Here is a 21,538-nt window from a genome sequence, read left to right on the forward strand (position 1 = left end):
AGAGGACTGACCACCCCAGAAGGAAATAAGATTGACCCACCACCCCCAGAAGGAAAGAAGACTGACTGAGGGCAGCCAGCCCTTAGACACTGTCCCAATTCAGAACTGCCTGGAGTCCACCCAACTTCTCACACCTGTGTCATCGGGGGGGACTGACTATTCCTCAATCCCCGAAAAGAGATTCCGTCTCCAGCGAAGTGAAAAGAATGAACTTTTGGAGGTATTCTCTTTTTGCCTTTACCGTGTTCAGCGTGGTCGTTTTTCTGATCCTGTACCACAGCCAACTGAGCCTGCCAAAAAGTTACGAGAGGCTGAATATTTCAGGTGAAAAGTATCTTAGAATACATGCCTGCGATTCTGCCTTGGAGAAGAGGTTCACCTTTGCGTGGGGAAGGCCATTAACATCACCCGTGGGAAGAGTCCCTTGCGAGGACTACCTGACTCAGAGCCACTACATCACAAACACTCTGTCCCAAGAAGAAGCTGCATTCCCCTTGGCTTATGTCATGGTCATCCATAAGGATTTCGCCACTTTTGAGAGGCTCTTCAGATCTATCTACATGCCCCAGAATGTCTACTGCGTGCATGTGGATGAGAAAGCCCCAGCTGAATTTAAGGAATCTGTGGGGCAATTACTGAGTTGTTTCCAAAATGCTTTTATTGCTTCCAAGATTGAGCCTGTGGTTTATGCAGGAATTTCTAGGCTCCAGGCTGACCTGAACTGCATGAAGGATCTGGTGGCCTCCAAGGTTCCCTGGAAATACGTGATTAACACCTGTGGCCAAGACTTTCCTCTGAAAACCAATAGGGAGATAATTCAGCACCTGAAAGGGTTTAAAGGGAAAAATATTACCCCCGGGGTGCTGCCTCCTCAGCATGCCATTAAACGAACCAAGTATGTTCACAGAGAACATATAGGCAAGGATGGCTCTTTTGTGCAAAATACTAATATTTTGAAAACTTCACCTCCACATCAGATGACCATCTACTTTGGTACTGCCTATGTAGCCCTTACCAGAGAGTTTGTTAATTTTGTCTTTAATGATAAAAGGGCCATTGACCTGCTCCAGTGGTCAAAAGATACCTACAGTCCTGATGAACATTTCTGGGTGACACTCAATAGAATTCCAGGTAAGTAGCATTTGCCTTCCCATTTCATCTTATTAGAAGAAATTTAAAAGGCCTCTGGAGAACTGATACATTTTAAATAATTGGGGGTTGGGGTAGGGGAGACCTGGACCTGGTGGATCTACATGGTAGCTGCTCCAATGGGCTCTTGTATGTCAGGAAGTGTGAGGATGACACAGGATAGAACAAGGTCCAGATCTTTGGGTCACAGGGTCACTATGAATTGTGCTGGACTTGATGGCACCTAACAACAGCAGGGGAGAGTTAAATGCTTTGTTTGCTGTTTAAATGATATTTAGTACCAGCTCTGTTGTCTAAATTCAGCGATGAAAACAATACACAGGGCTACAGAGGTTCTGTCAAAACCACCTTTGCTTGTGAATCATATCGTTTCTGACTTAGCTTTGCTTTTCACAGCTTTTATTTTAGTAAGTGTGGCTATAAAGAACTGATGTCTTCATTCATCACAATGATGCCTTCTAGAAACGATAGTGTTTCTTCCAAAACTTTGTTAGGCGCCGTTCCATTGATGCTGTAAATGCTCAGAGTCCATGGAATTGTGGTGGTGGTATATGGGGGAAAGGGATATAAAGAGGGATGTGTCTGGGGCTTTGAAACCTTTTTTGATGTTGGTAGATGCTCACTGGCTTAAATGTCTTTAGTGTCCAGTCTGGACAAGTGTTCCTCTCAACTTGATTAAACAAATCTGCTTTAATATTACGTAAAAAAAGTAGGTAACAGTGAGTTGAAATATATATGTACAGACAGAGAAGAGGACAAATTCTACCTGGAGTTGATTTAAGTTTAATCTTTAAACAATTCTTTATTAGAAAGTACCATATGCACCACACTCTTGTTTATATATATATACACACCTATAGAGATATTTATAGATATGTTTATGTAGACATATTAATGGGTTGCATTTTTTTGTTTGTTTGGTTTAGTTTTGGGAGATTCCTCCCCACCCCCCTTGTTGTGTACTGTGGGACCAGATCTGAATGGCACAGAAGATTGCCACTCCTTCTCCAGCAGAGCATCTGGTGGATTCAAACTGAGCACCTTTGGGATCACAGTGCAGCTTCTGGTCACTAGGCCACCAGAGCTCCCTGTTTTTATACCTTTTTTGAAGTCTTTTTTTGTTCATGATCATTTGGAAGAGTCCAAAGTATTCTAGGCATTTAAATGCAGAAAACAACCTTAAACCCTCTCTCAGGACTGAATTTCATTTTAAAGTTGTTTCCCAGGATTTCCTACACTGGAAATACCTAAATTGCCTGTGCCACTTACCTCTTCCCCATACACATTTTCCCACTATTTCACCTGCATGGTTGTTGACCTTGGGAAGGGGTGCTTCCCATATGACTGCTCTATTTGAGATAGCTCCCTCCTCTTGTAGTATCATCAGGACATTTGAGTGCTGTTCCAGCTACTGTCAGATCTGAAATCCCAGCAGGAAAGCATTTTTAAAACCAAAAAGCACACCAGTTGCCTTACTGTGGAGTCTAACTCATGACAATCTCATGTGTGTGTCAGAGTAGAATGGGGCACCATATGGTTTCCAGTGGCAGGTTTTTCACAAGTAGATAATCAGGTCTTTCTTCTGGGGAGCCTCCAGGTGGACTAGAATCACTTGCCTTTCTGTTAGCAGCTGAGCTTGCTAATTGTTGATATCACTCAAGAGTCATTCCTGTGTGCAGGTGAAGAAAATGAGGCTTAGAGAAATTGGTCACACAGCTTATTCAAGGCAAGGCTGGCATCTGAATCTAGATTTCTGTAGCCCAAGGCAGGCCCTAATTCTGTTGCACCAGGAAAAGAAGGATGAAGTAGCAGGATATGGAGAGAGAGAGAGAGAGAGAGAGAGAGAGAGAGAGAGAGAATGAGAGGAAGAAAGCAAGTTTATGGACTCTTCACAAGGCTGTTAGCTCTAGTGCTCAGGAAAAGCAGGAAAAGGAAACCTTTTCCTGGATTGACTGTCACCACCCAGGTCAGAGTTCTGTGCCAATTTCCTTAATCTTCCTTGAAGAGGCTTTAATCTAGCTCTCCGGTTTCTTTTATACATTGAATTTTATAAAATCAGTTACCAGTGATCTATATTTACCATTACCCAATCTTTTCAGGTCCAATTTGGATCTTTCCTAAAAGTAAACAAACCAAAACCCTCAGTGCTGTTGAACACGCTGTATAGTGAACTTCCATTGTTTTTCCAAGGTTGCGAATTATAGTGGAAGAAGACTGTTGATCTTTCTCTATTCAAGCACTTCACAGTTTTCCTTGTCTGAGCCAGTGAAAATGAGATGAAACATTCTCAGAGGCTGGGAAAGAAGAAAAAGAGGCAAGACTCTGACCCTAATTAGGACAATACATGCTAACTTACTCCTGATATATATTTTTCATCCTGCATGACGACATTGCCTCTTTTGGAAGGCCTTTCTGATAACCCTTCTCACAAGTGTGTGCTCCAGTGCTGATCCTCCTGCAAAGCCCAGGGCCACTACCCTCAGTGTTGAAATATAACCACCTATGCATGGTTATCTTGTCCACTCTTCCTTCTTACACGTGAACCTTTCAAGGGTAACAAATGTGACATATAAGTTTGTATTTCTGTCTCTTATCCCACATGACCAATGTGTCTGATTTAAAGCTATGCAGAGGACTTGGTGAGGGAGATGGGATGGGAAAGGTATGAGAAAGATCCAATTTCAACATGAAAAGACCAGGTAATGGTAGGCATGGATCAATGGTGATTGGTTCTAAAAAAACATATGATTTTTATATAAGTGATTGTAAGTAACACAGTGTGAATGAAGCAATGTGTGAAGCACAATGTACATGAATGAAACACAATGTATACTAATTTTGTATGCAAACCAACTGTTGTTGTGTATCATAGAGTCAGATCCCATCCATAGCTGATCCTCTGGTGGGTTTTCAGAAGCAGTAATCACACAGGAGGAGATTGCACATCCTTCTACCCCGGAACGGCTGGTGGATTCAAACCACGTGCCTTTGAGATTGCAATGCAGCTTCTTGCCACTAGGCCACCAGAACTCCCTGCAAACCAATATAAATAACATATATTTTTTAAAAAATGCTATGCAGAGAATTAAAATAAGGAGCACTGGTGGCGCAGAGGTTCAATGCTCTGCTGCTAACGCAAAGATCAGAGGTTGGAACCCACGAGCCACTGCATGGAAGACTTGATGATCTGCTTCTGCAAAGATTACGGTTCAAGGTTCTGGTCTGTCCTACAAAGTCACTGTGACTGGAACAGACTCAATGGTGCCAGAGCACTAGAGTGCTGAATGAGAATGGATTGGCCGGAGGGAGGACAGGATGGCACTGGATCTGTACCAGAAGATGCAAAGAAAGACTAAAAGATGTCTTGTCCCTGGGAGAGACTTTTCACAGTAAAGATTGTGGGTTATGATATTGCTTAGAGGTCTAAAACTTCAATAGCCAAGCCACACAATGAAATCAGTAGAGGGGAGGAAAGCTTTGTGGCATCAGCAGGCACCAGAATTCCAGTTGGAATGATGATTTACCTTTCTTAGAAAATCTGCTACCAGGCAGCCAGTCTGGGTCCACGATGCCATGGGGTACCTGGTGCTGAGACAAAAGCCCTGGCAGCGTATCGGGGCACTTCCAGTTAGTTTCAGCCTTTCTTGCAGGCGGTTTGAGTTTCTCCCACAGTTTGGCCCTCATTCAAATGTGCTGTTAGTCTTGTTCCGGGGCTCTGGAGCAGGCCTCAGTTTCTGGCCCAGAGGGGGAAGGTAGGGAAGCAGACACTTTAAGGAAATGAAAGCTTTAGAAAAGATAGCACTAGCTAGAAACTAAAACCACTTATCCAGATGTCACCCTCGCTAATGTAAACACTCAGCTATGCAGAAGGTATGTGTTCTCCACAGAAAGGTTACCAGGACCTTACAGCTAAGTGTGGCTGGACTAGTTCCAATCGTTCTCAAAGTATGCATTGTGTCCTCTGTACATTGGCCCGAATTAAATTTGGTTTCTGAAACCACTGAAAGGATGCATTCAGTCAGTCGTGCTGATTGTACCTGTGACTGAGATTTATAAACATTGATAGACTGTTCAAATCCTGCTCTAATGAAGGTCATTAGAGCCTTCGGGGCCTCAGTAAAGCTGCTTTTCTGGACAGAGGACAAGCCGTGGGGCACTTGTTTGGCAGGTGTGCAGATAAAGACTTCAATTGAAGGTGACTCCTTGCAAAGCAGATGCTTCCATGCATTCATGTCCATTTATCAGGGTTTTTTAAGTGATGGAATTTTCCCATAGGCAGATATTAAGGTCACATAGTGACCTTGGACATATTTTCCCTCCCTCTAATATTCTTATTGGTTTGCATATAGTTAGTATATATTGTGTTTTGTTCATGTGCACTGTGTTTTATGCAAGCCTTCATTTACAAAGTGCTTCAAACACTCATTTATATACATTATAATATAAATAATTAATTACTTTTGATCTGTGCCTATTATTAGCCTGTCTTCTCAAGTCCCCATTGAATCTTTCCTTTTCCTTCACCCCCCATCCACCTAACCTCTGCTATCCTAGTGACTCCTCCCGTTCCCCACCTCTTCTCTTTTTCCACTTCCCCTTTTGAACATTTATACATATGTGCTCAGTAGCCCTCTGTTTGACAATAATGATTTTATGCAATATATGTCCTTATGTAACTGAGTTATTTCACTCAGCATAATGCTTAGACTCTCCCATATGATACAGTATTTAAAAAAAATATTGTTCTTTAGTGCTGCCTAGTATTGCATTGTGTGAATGTCACCCTTTCTCAGTTTATTCATTTGTTGATGGCATTTGGGGCTGTTTCCATGGACATGGTTTTTTAAAAACATGCTATTAGCAATCTGAATTTGTTGGGCTGGTTTTAATAAACTCCTTGATAAAGGGGTAAATCACTGGCTTTTCTCGGACCAGTGAGTGGGGTTGATCTTCTGCAGCGTATCCATACTTTGAATCCCTAGATTGACAAGTATGTATAACAGGGGACTGAGCTCCAGCTAGCGAAGCCTGAGATAGGCTGCAGAGTCATGAAGATCCTTCATGGAGTCCTCTATGATGTTTCTTGCTGCTGGCGGGGCCTTAACAGGCCGTCTTCTTCATCTCTGGGGGATGTGTGTCCAAACATTTTAACCCTGACCTTGCAAAGGAAATAACTGGGAAAGATGCATAATTAGTTTTCCGTCTCTAGCATAGCAGTATGCAAGACAAGAAAAATTGGATTAAAGGATTTATGAAGTATCAAATGAAGCACAAACACAATTATCATTGATTAAGTGGCATTTACATGAATTTAACCTCAGCAGACAGGATTGTCAAGAGGCTTTGGTGACGTTGCCTGTAGCATGTTGTTTTGCCAACCAAAATGCTAAAACCCTGGTATGTTTCCATTAGTTCAGCTCCACCAGCCAGTCTGAGGGAGGAAGCTAGGTGGTCTCGCCTCATGAAGATTTACAGTCTTGGAAACACAATGGTATGTGGCAGTGAGTTTGAGACAGGATTGATGCAAGTACCACTTTGCAAAAAAACCCAAACCCACCGTCCTTCTAGCAACCTGAACTGTAAATCCTTATGGGACTGTCCATCTTTTCTCCTGCAGAGTTGCTGCTGAGCCTTTCTGTTAGCGTGGTATGTTACACACTGTGCCACCAGAGCTCCTAAGATACCTTGAAACTGGCAAAATGATTTTTTTCAACCCCCACTGTATTTCCCATAATGCTACCAATTTGCATGAGTTTTTTTCAGAAACAGCAATTATGTTTTAAAATGGTTTTTGGACAAAAATAATATTGCATTTCAATGTCTCTAAGTAACAATGTTACCTATATAACACAGCTATAATAAATAAGTAACCAACCTGTATATTAGGGAGCTCTGGTGGTCTAGTGGTCAGAAGTTGCTCTGTAACCCCAGAGACACTGTCCACATGCACCAGCTGCTCTGTAGGAGAAAGAATGGGCAGTATTCTCCCATGCAATTTCCTGCCTCTGAAAACCTCCTGGAGGGTCAGATGGAAGTTGGTTCTGACTAAATGGCACACAAAACTAACATTGTCTATATATTATCTCATTAACATAAATATGCTCTACTTTATACAGCACGAAAGCTTCTCTTTCTATCCCCTTTCATGTCTATATGGCATTGTGAAAAGAAGCTATCTATAAACTCTGGCTCCAGGTACTTGCTAACTTGGTGCTACTGGCTTTAGTTTCCTCATCCGTGACAATGGAGCTAATAAGCAGCACTTGGTCCACAGAGAAGTCATAAATATGAAATAAGATAATGTGTACACTGCAGTGGTCCTCAGTCTTGTACATGCCTCTGCATCTCCTAGAGAACTTGTTTAAACAGGCTTCCAGGTCTCACCCCCAGAGTTTCTGTTTTAGCAGCTTTGGATAAAGTAGAAAGGAGAATTTGTCTTTCTAACAAACTGGTTCCAACTTGACAGTACATAACAACAAAAAACAATACATTTTAGTGGCCTAGTAGTAAGTAGTCAAGCTGCCACCCCAAAGGTTGGTGATTCAAATCCGGAGGCTACTCCATGGAGAAAGATAGGTGATCTCCTCCTGTGCACTTTGTTGCTTCTGAAAACCCATTGGAGGGTCAACTATGGGTCAGTTTTGACAACAACAGGTTCCAGCTGATGCTTATTTGGGGAGTTTGGTGCTATACTTTAGAACCAATTTGTATAGACACTGACATGTTGCAGATTTGTACAAGTATTGTTTCTTTTCATTTCTACCATATACTTTCTTAGATTGAAACAAAAAAGCAAGCCATATGTAAAAAAAAAAGGAAGTTTATTTAAGGAAAAGCTCTCTGTCCCTGTGAATTGAAAATGGCAGACATGGAGACTATGGCATGTAGATGACTGATGTCTGCAAAGTTCTTAGATTGAGAAAAACAGCAGAGTTTGGAGCAAGACAGACCAGACCAGGAATTATAGTTTTTATCCTATTAGTATCGTGACCTTTTGTAACCCAGACCTCAAAGTCTTCATGTATATATTAAGTGAATGAAATGAAAATGTTGGGTATACAGTAAGAAGTCAAATGTTTACCCATTTATTAATATGAATGCATATTTGGAAAACATAATGTTACCAGGGCTCTGGTGTATTCTGTAGGGAGTTGTTTACTAACCCAAAGATGGTGCTTCTCTGGCTTTTTCAATTCACCGGCAGCTCTGAGGAAGAACAATGGATAATCTCTTCCCAAAACATGCTGGAAGGGGAGCTCTGGTGGCCTAGTGGCAAGAAGCTGCAACTACAATCCCAGAGGTGCAGGGTTCGAATCCACCAGATGCTCTGCCGGGGAAGGAGGGGCAATCTCCTCCTGTACCAGTCAGATCTGATTTGACGGTACACGCACACAAAAATAATAAAATAAAATAAAATTTAAAAAAAAACATGCTGGAGAGTCAGCTATGTATCACTTCCAACCATACAAAATTAATTGAGTTGAAGAAGGTGAAACCAAGTTTCTTGGAGGAAAGGATTTTGAAGCTTCATCTTACATACTTTGGGTACCTGGCCAAGAGAGACCAGTCCTTGGAGAAGGACAGCACAGGAGAGGAAGAACGCTGGATTATATGAATTGGTACAGTAACTGAGGTAATGAGGATAGATGTGTAGGAGTCAGTCAGACTGGCTCAGGATAGGGCAGGCTTCAGAGCTATTGCATATCTGGTCACTGTGAGTCAAAGGTAACTCGGTGGCACATAACAGCAACAATTCCTAAACTAGTGAAATTCTTAATTTAAATAAAATAAATTTAAATCTTTTTTCTTTACACCATTACTCCCTAATGAGTAGTTCCCTGGCTAGATACAGTTGTTGTTGTTGTGTACCATCAAGTCTGAACTGATTCATAGGTGACCCTCAAGTGGATTTTCAGAGGTAGTAAATCTCATGGAAGGCAATTGCCTATTTTTCTCCCACAGAGCACTTGGGGGGTTGGAACTGTGTATCCTTGGGTTGGCAGCACAACTTCTTACCACTAATTCATCAGAACTCCTGGATACTGTAAAAATAGTGAGGCTGTAACAGCTGTTACTTTGTCTATGTGTAGGTTTTTCATGAGCACAAGTAAGTGTTCTGGAATCCCTATTCTTCTTAATGTTATCCATAATTTTGCATAATCAATAAAACACAAGTAAACTTCTTTCTAGCATTCTCTGCTTTTAACCAAGGTCCATCTGACAGCAGTAAAGATAGTTCTTAATTCATGGTCTTTTCCTCGTCCAATTTGACTTTTTGACAGCTGCTTATTCATATATTGCTCCATCCATTTTTTAAATGATCTTCAGCAAGATTTTACTTGTCTGTGATCTTACTAATACAATAATACTGTTCAATAATTTCCACATTCTGTTGGATCACCTCTTTTTTTTTTTTTTAATGGGAACAAATAGGAATCTCTTCTAATTGGTTGGCCAGATAAATTTCAGATTTGTTGGCATAGTGTGTGGCATAAGGGCAAATGTGGGAGTACATCTGTGGTTGTTTCTGCTAACTGAAACACCTTAATTGATATGCCATCAATTCCTTGGACCTTATTTTTTACCAGTAACTTCAGTGCAGCTTGCTTTTCTTCCTTCATCACTATTCTTCTGCACTGTTCATCAAATGCTACCTTCTGAAATAGTTCGGTGTCAATCGATTCTTTTTGGTACATTGACTGTGTGTATTTCTTCTATCTTCAAATAAAATGTTTAGACTATAGTAGTTGTGTTTTCCACCCAAAAGGAACTTTGCCTTACTTACATTATAAGGAAACTATCTGTCCCCTTGATGGGGCCCATAAACACTCCACATTTGTATATTATTGCCCAGCCATGTGGTGAGAGTGAAAGAGAATGGCTAGAACAGCCACACGGAAGAATCTATTATAAAACATATACGCAGGGAAGTCTGGTAGTGTAGTCTATAGGGTGTTTCATTGTGAACTCAAAGGCCTAGAGGGTCAGTTTTGAGTTGATTATGATTCCGTAGCAGAGTTTAAGTTCTTTTTTGAGCACATACACCCAAAGAGAAATTAAATATGAAGAAAATTGCCAGTTATTTGACACACTGAAATGCTTTTTCTTCATCATCGTAGTTTTCACTATTATGATAAATTTTTAAACTGCTATATACCTCCACTTAGTTCTCACAATAGCATTCTGAGTTATCCAATGCTTTTACAACAAAACTACCACAAATGGGTAGCTTTAGCAAGCAGAAATTTGTTTTCTTACAGTTTAGGAAGCTAGAAGTCCAAATTGAGGGTGTTTGTCCTTGGAGAAGGAGCTCTGGTGGTGTAGCCTGGAGAGTGTTGTGCTGCTAACCCAAAGACTGCTTCTTGGTAGTTGGAATCTACCAGTCACTCCAAGAGAAAAAAGATGGGCAGTCTCTCCCAAGTGGCTTACAGCTTCTGAGATCCAATGGAAGCGATGAGTCATAATTGCCTCAGCCTGTGAAAGAGGGAGTGAGTTGTGCCCTGGAGGAAGGTTCTCTTCATGTGACTTAGCATCTGTTTTGCCCCATCTCTGCTTCTCCTGTGCTTAATGTCTTTACTACCTCAAAAGAGATTGAATTAAAATACACCCTAAATGAATTAGGTCAAGGCCACCCATTCTCAAAATATGATTATAAACACAGGTACAGAGGGTAAGGTTTACAGCACTTATTTTGAGGGGAGGTGGTTGGGCTCAGTTCAATCCATAATAAATAATTGTGAAGGATGTATTTTTTTTCCCCATTAGAAGTGGATCTCTGTAAACCATGAAGGACATACATAGAATCTTCTGTGTTCAATTGAACATTTCTGTGGTAATATTTGCTATTGTAACTATCTTTTAAAAATATATTCTTGGGGAGCTCTGGTGGCCTAGTGGCAAGAAGCTGCACTGAAATCTCAGAAGTTCATGGTTCGAATCCATCAGATGCTCTGCTGGAGGAGAGACAATCTCCTCCTGTACCATTCAGATCCAATTTGACGGCACACACACACGCAAACACACACTCTCTTGTATTTCTGGTAGAGGTTTACATAGCAGTTTAAGTTTCCATTCAACAATACAAACTGTATTAATTTGTCACATTCTTTAGAACAGGTGAATATTTCTTTTTCCTTCTTTCTTTCTTTGTATAGTTCTAAGTGTAGTTCCTTTCACATGCTCATCTGTCTATATATTCACTTGTAGATGAATGTTTCTTTTTGAGAATAAAAGAATAATGCAAGGTTAAGTATGTAATGATGATTATCATTGTTGGCTGTACCTCTCTGTCCTCCTTTTGTTTAGTGAGATTGAGCCTTCTTACCGTATATTGCCTTTCCTTTGCTCATTTTAATGTGTCTATTATTGAGTTGTTGTGCCTAGTGGTAAGAAGCTGTGCTGCAATTCTCAAAGGCATGCAGTTTAAATCTACCAGCTGCTCTGAGGGAGAAGAATGGGCAATCTCCTTCTATGCAATTAACTGCCTCTGAAAGCTGGCTGGTGTGTGTGTGTGTGTGTGTGTGTGTGTGTGTGTGTTAAGCTATGGGTCAGTTCTTACTTGACAGTACACAACAACATTATCAAGTTAGTGATTTCTTCTTCCTTGTACTTTTCTCTTCATACTCTAGCACTAATTACTATCAAAGGATGTTTCTTTCTGTGTGTGTACTTTCCTTTAGCTTTTGATAATAGTGGAAAGACTCCGATAATATTTATCCAAGGTGAACATTCTTAATATTTCTATTCTTTTGGTTCCTTTTTCATTTATCATGTTTCCCTGCCCACATTCTTATCTTTGTTTTAAAATAATTGTTGATAATTTGGCCTGTTATTATTTTTTTAAAGTGCTCAGTACTCATCAGAGAGATTTCTTTTGAGGTCTGACCTGCTATTTTTAACTGAAAGGTTATCTATAGGGCTAATTTCAGGTCAAGGTTTAAAGAATATCTCTGGGTAATAATTCTATGGAGTTGTTTTGTTTTGTTTTATTTCAATAGATCCAGTAAGTCTGGGTGATTTGTTGTTGTTTTCAGGAATTTTATTTATTTATTGATTGATTGATTGATTGGTACATTTTATCCTATTCTGTCAGGATCCATCAGTGTGCCCTTGATCAAAATGGTCAGCAGTAATAGCCAGGCACCATCAAGTTCTGGTCATTTAACCATTTTTATGTGTCCTTTTTAAGGGTGTTCATTTCATTTACAAGCCTCACCATTATCAATTTACAAAACTTTTTCATCATCTCACTTATTTACCCTATTACATCCAATAACTCCGTTTGCGCCCTCATTCTAACCCTTGGTCATTACTGATCTACTTTTTATGTCTATTCATTTGACATGTTTTGTGTCTTCCTTATAAATTGGTTCATATTATATTTGCACTTTTGAATCTGATTTATTTCATATAACCTCATGTTCTTAAGGTTTGCCTGTGTCAGAATGTGTGTCAAAACTTCATATATCTTTATGACTGAGTAAGATACCATGGTATAGACATACTCTACTTTGTCTATACATCTATTGATAGACTTTGAGTTATTTCTGTTTTTTGGTCATTGCAAAGAATATAAAAATGATTGGTGTTATTCATTTGAAAAAGACATATTTTTAAGCTTATATCACATAAAAGGAGCAAGAATTGAATGTGTAGGTTTATTTTCTTAAATCTTCCTTCCATGCACCAGAAAGGATGGCTATTTAGAACACAGTCTAATTTCTCAGAAAAGGAAATCAACAAAAACTTGAAAGAAGCAAGTTTCAAAGCATGCTATAGAGGTTTTTGACTGGCCTAGCCACATCCTCCCCATTTTGGTTATTCAGTTTTCTCAGTGTTAAAACGAACATTGTACTTCCTAGTGAGTTACAAGGAGATAGTTGTTTTAAACTTTATTATGAAAATTTACAAGTACACTTAGCAGACAGAAAAATAGTACAACAATCCTTCTGACATCTGTCATCTAGTTCCCTTACAAAATGTAAAGCATATGATAAAGTTTAAAACATAGGACAAACCATTGTATTGACTGTATTGTCACAAATGTATTGCTTTTTCATTTTACATGGAATGCCTCCAATATTCCACTGAGTCTTTCTTCATATTGTACAAAACCAGTTTGTTAAAAAGTGAAAATGTTTTCACCCAAATTAAAGCTTTCCGATATATCGTACCAATCAGTCAGACTGGGTGTTTTTCTTTTTTAAATGACAAAACTAAATCTATAGGAATAACTTCTTCTAATATTAGGAACAAAACACCTCTACTTGTTCAGATTTCTATTTTCTTGGCCCTTCTCCTCCTGGAGGGGAAGAGGGGCTTATGGTTCAGTGTTAGAATTCTCACCTTCCATGAATCAGTCATAGGTTTCATTCCCTATGAATGCTCCTCAAGCACATTCATTGTTCATCTCTTAGGAAAAGCTTGTATGTTGCTGTGGTGCTGAACAGCAAGAACACCAAGAAAGGCTTGGTGATCTACTGATGAAAATGAGCCCTTAAAAATCTAGAGAATGTAATAAGCTTATCTAGTTGTACATAAGCTTAGGGCAACTTAATGGCACCAAGAGCAGTGAATTGGTTAGTGGAATAGATTGTTCTATCTGTAATGTTTAATGGTACTGGTTTTTTTTTTTTTTCTAATGGAGACAGACATCTTTCCATATTGAAAATTCTACTTCTTTTGTTAATTCAAAATAGGGATAGATTTACAGTGTTACTATTTTAGGACCTCTGTGTACTTTGGCCATGGAATTGTCATAAAGATATTGCAACATTTGCTCTATCTTAATGTCTTTTCCATTACCACATATTATCATGGATCCTTCTCTGTTAGGTTCAATTTGCTTGTTAATTTGTCATTTATGCCTACAAAACTTGACTATCAAGCTTTGTTGCTTTACATGAATAGGGAAGGATAGAAGGAGAATTGATGCCTTTGAGCTGTGGTGCTGGAGAAGAGTATTGAGTGTATCACGGACTGCTAAGAAAACAGATTCATCCTGGAGAGGTTAAACCAGGCTGTTCCTTTGAGGCAAGGATTCTGAGGCTTCATCTGTTTCATTGCAAACTCAAAGGCCTAGAGGGTCAGTTCTGAGTTGGTTCTGACTTTGGACATATTATACTTTGGACATGTTTTAAGGAGGGACTGGACCTTGGAGAGGGGCATCATGCTTGGGAGGATGGAGAGACAGTGCAGAAGGGGAAGACCCTCTATGAAATGGATTGATTCAGTGACTGGGGTAATCAGGATGCGTGTGTCAGAGGCAGTGCGATTGGCACAGGATATATAGGGTTTAGGACTGTTGTACAGAGGGTCGCTATGAGTCACAAGCAACTTGACGTTATATAACAACAAGCTTTCCACTTAGCAACTTGTCTGCCACTGAACACACTACTTAACCAATGTCCGCTTCAGAGAACCTATTAAAAAGAAAAAAAAAATTTGTATACTCTGGGCAATTTTGATTCAATGTCACTAAATGATATATAAAGGAGCTCTGATGATGTATGGCATTACAAGTTTCACAGCTAGCCAAAATATCAGTGGTTCAAATTGACCAGTGACTTCTTGGGCAAAAGAGAAGCTGTCTCCTCCCACCTGATGATCTTATGGAGGGTCACTATGCATCAGAATCAACTCAAGGCGAGTGAGTTTAGGGGTTTTATATCTATATATATGTTATTGTTTTTATGTGCCATTGAGTCAGAACTAACTACCAGCTGACCCTTGAGTGGGCCACAAAGCACTACACACTGTGAGTCTAGAGACCATTATGCTGAATGGAATGACTCTGTTACAATAGGACAAATACTGTCTAAGACCACTGCCATAACACTAGGGTGATGACATAGCAGAGAAATGGCTGGAGAGAGGAGCAGAAATGAATGGATACTGAACACTGTATTGAAATAGGTGAAGGGAAGGTCAATCTGAAATGAATGGATGATTAGACATTGGGTGTATTGTAATAATAATCTGGAATAGGATCTGCATAACTGATAGGGGGGACATGAAGTAAAGTTCACACACAGAAATAATCATGCAGGGTTGACAGAAGAAAGGAGGGAGAGGAAGAAGAAATTAGCAGAAGGATGAGCAGTGTGATGGGAAAGGAGGGTACAGCAAGGATCTGATATTTTAATAAATAACATTAATCAATTGTCATTAATGTTATAAAACAAAATGTATATGAATAATTGAGTGAAAATCAATAAAACAGTAACAAAGTGATTTTTCTAAGATTAGAGAAATGCAGCTAAGGAAGGTGGCGTGATTTATCCTGGTTACAGGTTTTAGCAGCTAAATCACACAGATGGGACTTTAAGTCTTAATGCAGTCACTATTCTTCTTGTTAGGCACTATTGACTGTAACTCATAGCAACCCTATGAACAAGAGATATGAACCTTGTCCTATCCTCATGATCTCTGTCATGCTCAAGTCCGTTGTGGTATTCATTGTGTCCCTCTTGTTGAGGGTCTTCTTCTCTTTCATTGACCCTGTACCTTTCCCTGCATTATATATCAATATATCAATTATATATCACAACTCAAAGGCATCTCTATTCCTCTTCTGTATTCCTTATTCCTTGTCCAACTTTCAGATGCATAGGAAGCAATGGAAAATACCATGGTTTGGGTCAGGTAAACCTTAGTCTTTAAACTGACATCCTTGCTCTTTATCACATTGGAGAAGTCCTTGACAGCAGATTTTTCCCAATGGAACACATCTTTTGACTTCTTTTCTTAATGAAATAGTCCTTATATAATCATTACTCTTCACAGTCAACTCCTAAAATGCTTTAGATATTAGAGAAAAATAACAGTAATAAGTAGCATTTTGTTATGTAATTTGTAGAATGCTGAAAGACTGGTTTGAATGATATAGCATATTTTAAAAGTACACAGAATTCATTTTCAAAAGATTACTTTGTTCTTAGTCTGGTTCAGACTCATAGAGACCCTCACATGTAACAGAACAAAATACGAGCTGGCCCTGTGCCATCCTCACAATCTTCCTCACTGCACCTAAGCCCATTGTTGTAGCCAGTCCAAAGAACAAATTCTGACCTGTTATCTTTCGCTGTTTTTAATTGCCATTGAGTAAGCTCCAGCTTGGTGACTTGTGTATGCAGGACAGAATGTCACATTGCCCAGTCCTGTGCCATTGCACAACCGTGGGCTCTGTAACTTCATTGTTGTGGTCATCATGTGTTGAGAGTTCCTTCCAGCCTGGGAACACACCTGCCCGCACTGTATCAGACAATACTATGTTGTGGCAATAAAGTTTTCTTTGGCTGATTTTCAGAAGTAGATTGATTGTCAGGGCTTTTTTCAGTCTGAGTTTAGATGCGCCACTGAAACATGTCCACCATGGGTGACCCTGCTGGTCATTTGAAATACCAGTGGCCTGCTTTCCAGCATTGTAACACATAAGCCATCACAGGACCACAAATAGATACATAAGTGGTGAGAAATAACCATTGCACAAAAAATCCCCAAAAAACAAAAACCACCAGTGCTCAAGTGCTTGAACGTAAACCTCATCAAAACTGGATATGAACAACTGGTACTCTCACTGTCACTACCAGGGCCCCAGACAGAGGGGAAGGATGCAAAGGCCTAACTACTCTTTCAAGTCTTTAATTTACAAATTTATAAGTTTTGCTTTCTTGTCTATTTTATAAGCCATTTTATTGACATATACATACAGAAAGCAGCCCCTGTCAGAATCACACAGATCATTGAATTTTCACCCTGTGCTGCCAGCAGAGAAACCATGCTACCAAGACCCCAGGACTCCTTGTTTTCTTCATTCCTGACAGTTCCAAGAGTAGCCACTGTCCTAACACCATAAATCAGTTTTGCTTCCTTTTGGTGCCATTATGAACCCTTGTCAGTGTAGTTTAATCATACAATTCTTACTTTCCATGTCAGAGATACACATTGAGTCCTTGGCCAATGTGTCTTCTGTGCAACTACCTATCTGTCAGCGGAGGGTTGTCAGCTACTGTGATGCTGAAGAGATTTCAGCAGAATTTCTAGACTTAAGATGGACTAGGAAGAACGTCCTGGTGATCTGTTTCTGAAAATGAGTTGACTGACGGTGTGGGGTTGGCACTGGCTGAGGCAGCAATTCCTTCATTTGTCCATGAAGTCTCTGTGAGTTAGTGAGATTCAGGCAGCTCCCAAATTATTATAACTTTATTGGAACCCATTGTTTCTCCTCTAAATGTTCAGGTTAGATATATGTTTCAGGATGGGAAATTAACTTTACTGGTTCCTATGAGTAAAAACAGTGTGAGCCTGGGGCAGTTGTGGCTGGCCTTCATTCATTCCTTAAAAGGGAAGAATCCCCATCATCAGTGTAACAGTCCAATTCCTGTCAAATCAGTCATGCCTCCACTCCCTCCACACTTTGCTTTTACTAATTCTGACACCAGCTGTGCCTACCACAGCTCTTACTTCTTCTCAACTGTGGTTTGATAATTTGTTACCGTGGACACTTAGAATATCCAGGCAACACTCATGATTATGAAGGTTATTTGAGAAGTAACAGATTGCCACTCAGGTTTAGGAACCATTCAGGACACGGTTCTTCAGTCAGAGCAGCTTCTTTCCAGCATGCGTCTTTGTTTCCTACCCTTGTCCTCTGTCCTGCTCAGGCAGGTGTTACAAAACTCTTTGTCTTCTACCTATGTGCCCAGGGGCATCCTCACTCTGCATGTAAGCCAGCATCCACAGACACCCACTCTGCCAGTGAGCACTCAGCTTTCTTGCTCCATTGCACCCACGGCTCAGTCTCATGGCTGCTATCAACTTGTTTTGTGCTGTCTCACTGCCTCATGGACCTCACAGTCTCTGCAGTCTGTTCGTAGATGTCTGGTTCATAGGTCTCTGACCCAAAGGATGCTCTGCTCTCTCTGGCTCTTCTTTCTTGATGGAAGCAGGATCCCCATTTTCTAATTCTAAGAAAACTCAGTTAGTAAGCGTGTTGGGATGGCAAAAGTGACACTTGCTATGTAAGCATTCTACTGTATCTTATTTGCTTGGCCCCACCAGAAACATGCTATTGACTTTGTTTACATTGTTAGCAAGTTATCCAGTCCCTACAAACACCTCAAATGTGCATATCTCTACCTAATCACCAGATGGGAGTTACAAAGACAATAGCTAGAAAAGCTGTGTTTATGTAATCTGTTTACACTGCACTCTTTTCTGAGAACTTTTTTTCTGAGAACTGCATACTGTGGGTTTACCCATTTAGGTTAGTCATATGGAGGGGGAGGGGGGCTTTCATCTCAAGTTTCCTCTCTTTCTGTAGGATCCTTTAGGTAATGGAAGAACTTCTGCTATTGTATACAAACGACTGCATTGTTCTAGATGTTGTGATTATTGGTAGGTCTGGTGACTCCAACTCATAACAACTTCAAAGACAACAAAACAAAACCCTGACTAATTTACACCATCTCACAATCTCTGCCTTGTTTGAACCAATTGTTGCGGGCACTGGGTCAAACCATCTTGTCGAGGGTCTTTCTTTCCTTTTCTGACCCTCTAAATTTCTAAGCATGATGCCCTTCTCCAGGGACAAGCCTCTTCTGACAACATGTCCATCTTGGCTTACTTAAGAACCACTTTGGCTTAATTTCTTCCAAAGATTTATGTGTTCTTTTGTCAGTGTGTGATCTATTCACCAACATCAACACCACAATTCAAAGGCATCAACTAATTCTGCTTTGCCTTCCTTATCACTTAATTTCTAGAATAAGCAACACATACAAACAGCAACAAATGGAATTTATAGATGACCTTCAATTCCTTTTTTTATAGTCTTGAGTTGTGTAAATAGGGCTTGAATGATGACAACAGTCCTAATCCGAGTAATTCTTTTTCATTTGGCTGCTTTTACATAGAGTTAGGAGGAATGTTTTCAAACTTGTGAACGAATTCTTGATGTACATCCAACTGGGTGTAGCCTGGTGCCTTGTTTGCAAGATGAAGAAGCACGTGGGCAGAACAAGATGAAAATTTGTCTAATGGAATCATTCAGAACTTCTCCCTAGGCAACCAACACAACAGTACAGGGCATGTCCTGTTCTATTGATTTTAAAAAAGGCAAGGTTCAGCCATGAAATCCGTTTCCCTATAATCAAAGGAAATGGGAAATCAATGCTGTAAATATTTTTCTTTTAAAAAGGCATGTAAAACCTAGGACATGTTGTTTGAAACTTAGACGATTTCAGTGTGGCAGAGAGAAGAAACACACGGAACCAGATCACAGAAATAAAATCCTATTTGATGTTCATGTGCTCCAAAGCAACAAATAATATAATCTCCTGGGTTTCTGGAAAGTGTTTTGTTTTGTTTTTGTTAAAAAAAAAAATCAAACCTTTTGTAATTAATAAACTCTTTAGAGTGGTAAACGTGAGGATAAGGAAGGCCCGAAAGCACTTGATAAAATGAAATGCAGAACATTTATCTTAAGGGTGAGGTTACCTGCAGTGTATGTTTGATAGAGATAGATTAATTAGTTAATAGCCCTGTTGTGGCCTCCTGACTTGCCAGCCAGACAGCTCCGACTCCTGGTAGCCCCACACACAGCACAGCACGGGGCCAGGACCTGTGCCTTCTTTATCTTCGCTGCCTTCAAACCTGAGTTTATCGTCTGTCACTATGAAAGCCCAAGCTCCTTGCTGCCAAAGGTGACCCTCCCGTGGCTTTTCAGAGGCTGTGAATTGCCAGGGAGGAGAGTACCCAACTTCCTCCTCACTGCAGCTGGTGGATTTGAACTGTCTGCCTTTGGGTTGGCAGCACAGCTTTTTACCCACTAGCCTTGCAGAGTTCCCTTCCACTGATAGGCTGAATAATAGTCTGTTGTGATCCATAAAGCTATTCCCTCTTTTTTTTTTTTTTAAATTTTCACTGTGAATAGAGCAAAGGTTTACTGGTTAATTTTCCATTCAACAACTCATAAACATTTTGGGTGAAAGTTATCCATAGGGCTTTGAGTTATCATGGGCTTTGAGAGGTAGAGCCACAAGCCTTTCCTGTTCCTTCTTATTCTGGAAGCTCTGGTGACACCAGGTCGGCATCATAGCAACACTCCATTGACAGATGAGTGGTATCTGCTCCTGAAGGGCATTCAGTGGGATCCAACCCAGGTCTTTCACCTGGAAAGAGAGAATTCCACCACTAAACCAGCAATGTCTCACTATCAGTCATAGTAATTACAGTTATTTATCAAGTGGCAACTTGATGATTAATAAAGCTTTTACAGATGTACATATTATACAAAGTTCCGTTTAAGTGCTTTGTTGTTGTTGATTGCCATTGAGTCGAGCATAACTCATAGTGACCCTATGAACAAAAGGTCTGAAGCTTTCCTATAACTATCGATTATCAAAGTTCATAGAGTTAAGTTCTCTACTTATACAACTCCATGAGGTGGGTACTCAGGTGGTGTAGGTCATAGGAAGGTGCGCTGCTAACTCAAAAGTGGTGCCTTTCTGAGGGTTCAAATCCACCTGTGGCTCTGCAGGAAAAAGATGGGCAGTCTCCTTCCTCGGAGATTTAGAGTCAAGGAAACCCGCCATGAGTTGATCTGGACTCGATGGAAATGAGTTTTTGGAATAACAAGTAAGGAAACTGAAGAAAAGAGTAGATTAGATAAACAACCTGTCAGTGGTCTCATATGTAGTAACTGGCAGAGCAAGGAATCAAAGCCAGGCAATTCCATTTCATCGTCTCTCCTCTTAACTACTATTTTGGAAAAAAAAAAAAATCTGAACAAAATCCCAGCACATTGCTTATGGTTGATTCTGATTTATGATGAACCTGTGTGTTAGAGTAAAATTGCTCTGTAGGACTTTTTGTTTGTTGTGGGGTTGGTTTTTTTGTTTTGTTTTTTTGAGGGTTTGTGTTTTTTTTTTGGGGGGGGTTTTTTTTTAGCGCCCACTCCTCCCCTGTTTTGCCTTTTTTAGAGGAGTTTTTGTATTTTGGCAAGAGGAAAAGGAGGCTGTAAGCTTTATGACAGCAGATTGCCAGGCCTTTTACCTTGAATCGGCTGGGTTTCTTTGAACCACCAAATTTCTGCTTAGTAGTGGAGAAAAAACTTTTCAAGCCACCCACAGGATCTTAACATCACCTCAGATATTACAGATAAACTAAAAGCTCAAACTTATTGCCACTGAGTTAGAACCAACTCATAGCTGACCCATCAGTGGGGTTTTGAGAGGCTTTAAATAGCAAGGGAAGAGATTACTCATTCTCCCTCTGGGTGTAGCTGGTGGACTTGAGCTGCCTTTACAAATTCCACTAGTTTAGACTCTTCAGTTTAAGGATGTGTGCAGTTTTAAGGATTTTTTTTTTAAGAATTTGGGTTTTTTTG

General features: G+C 40.1%; 1 protein-coding gene across 1 annotated transcript in view; it reads left to right on the forward strand.

Moving 5' to 3' along the window:
* The first annotated feature begins 206 nt into the window (after positions 1–206).
* Positions 207–21,538, forward strand: part of GCNT2 (glucosaminyl (N-acetyl) transferase 2, I-branching enzyme (I blood group)) — a 53,177-nt gene continuing 31,845 nt past the window's right edge. The window contains exon 1 of the mRNA XM_006891599.1: positions 207–1,131. Coding sequence (XP_006891661.1) covers positions 207–1,131 — 925 coding nt within the window. The remainder of the gene's footprint in view (positions 1,132–21,538) is intronic.

Source organism: Elephantulus edwardii, unplaced genomic scaffold, assembly GCF_000299155.1.
Source record: "Elephantulus edwardii isolate Elephantulus edwardi_28Jun2011 unplaced genomic scaffold, EleEdw1.0 scaffold00101, whole genome shotgun sequence".
Taxonomy (NCBI): Eukaryota; Metazoa; Chordata; class Mammalia; order Macroscelidea; family Macroscelididae; genus Elephantulus; species Elephantulus edwardii.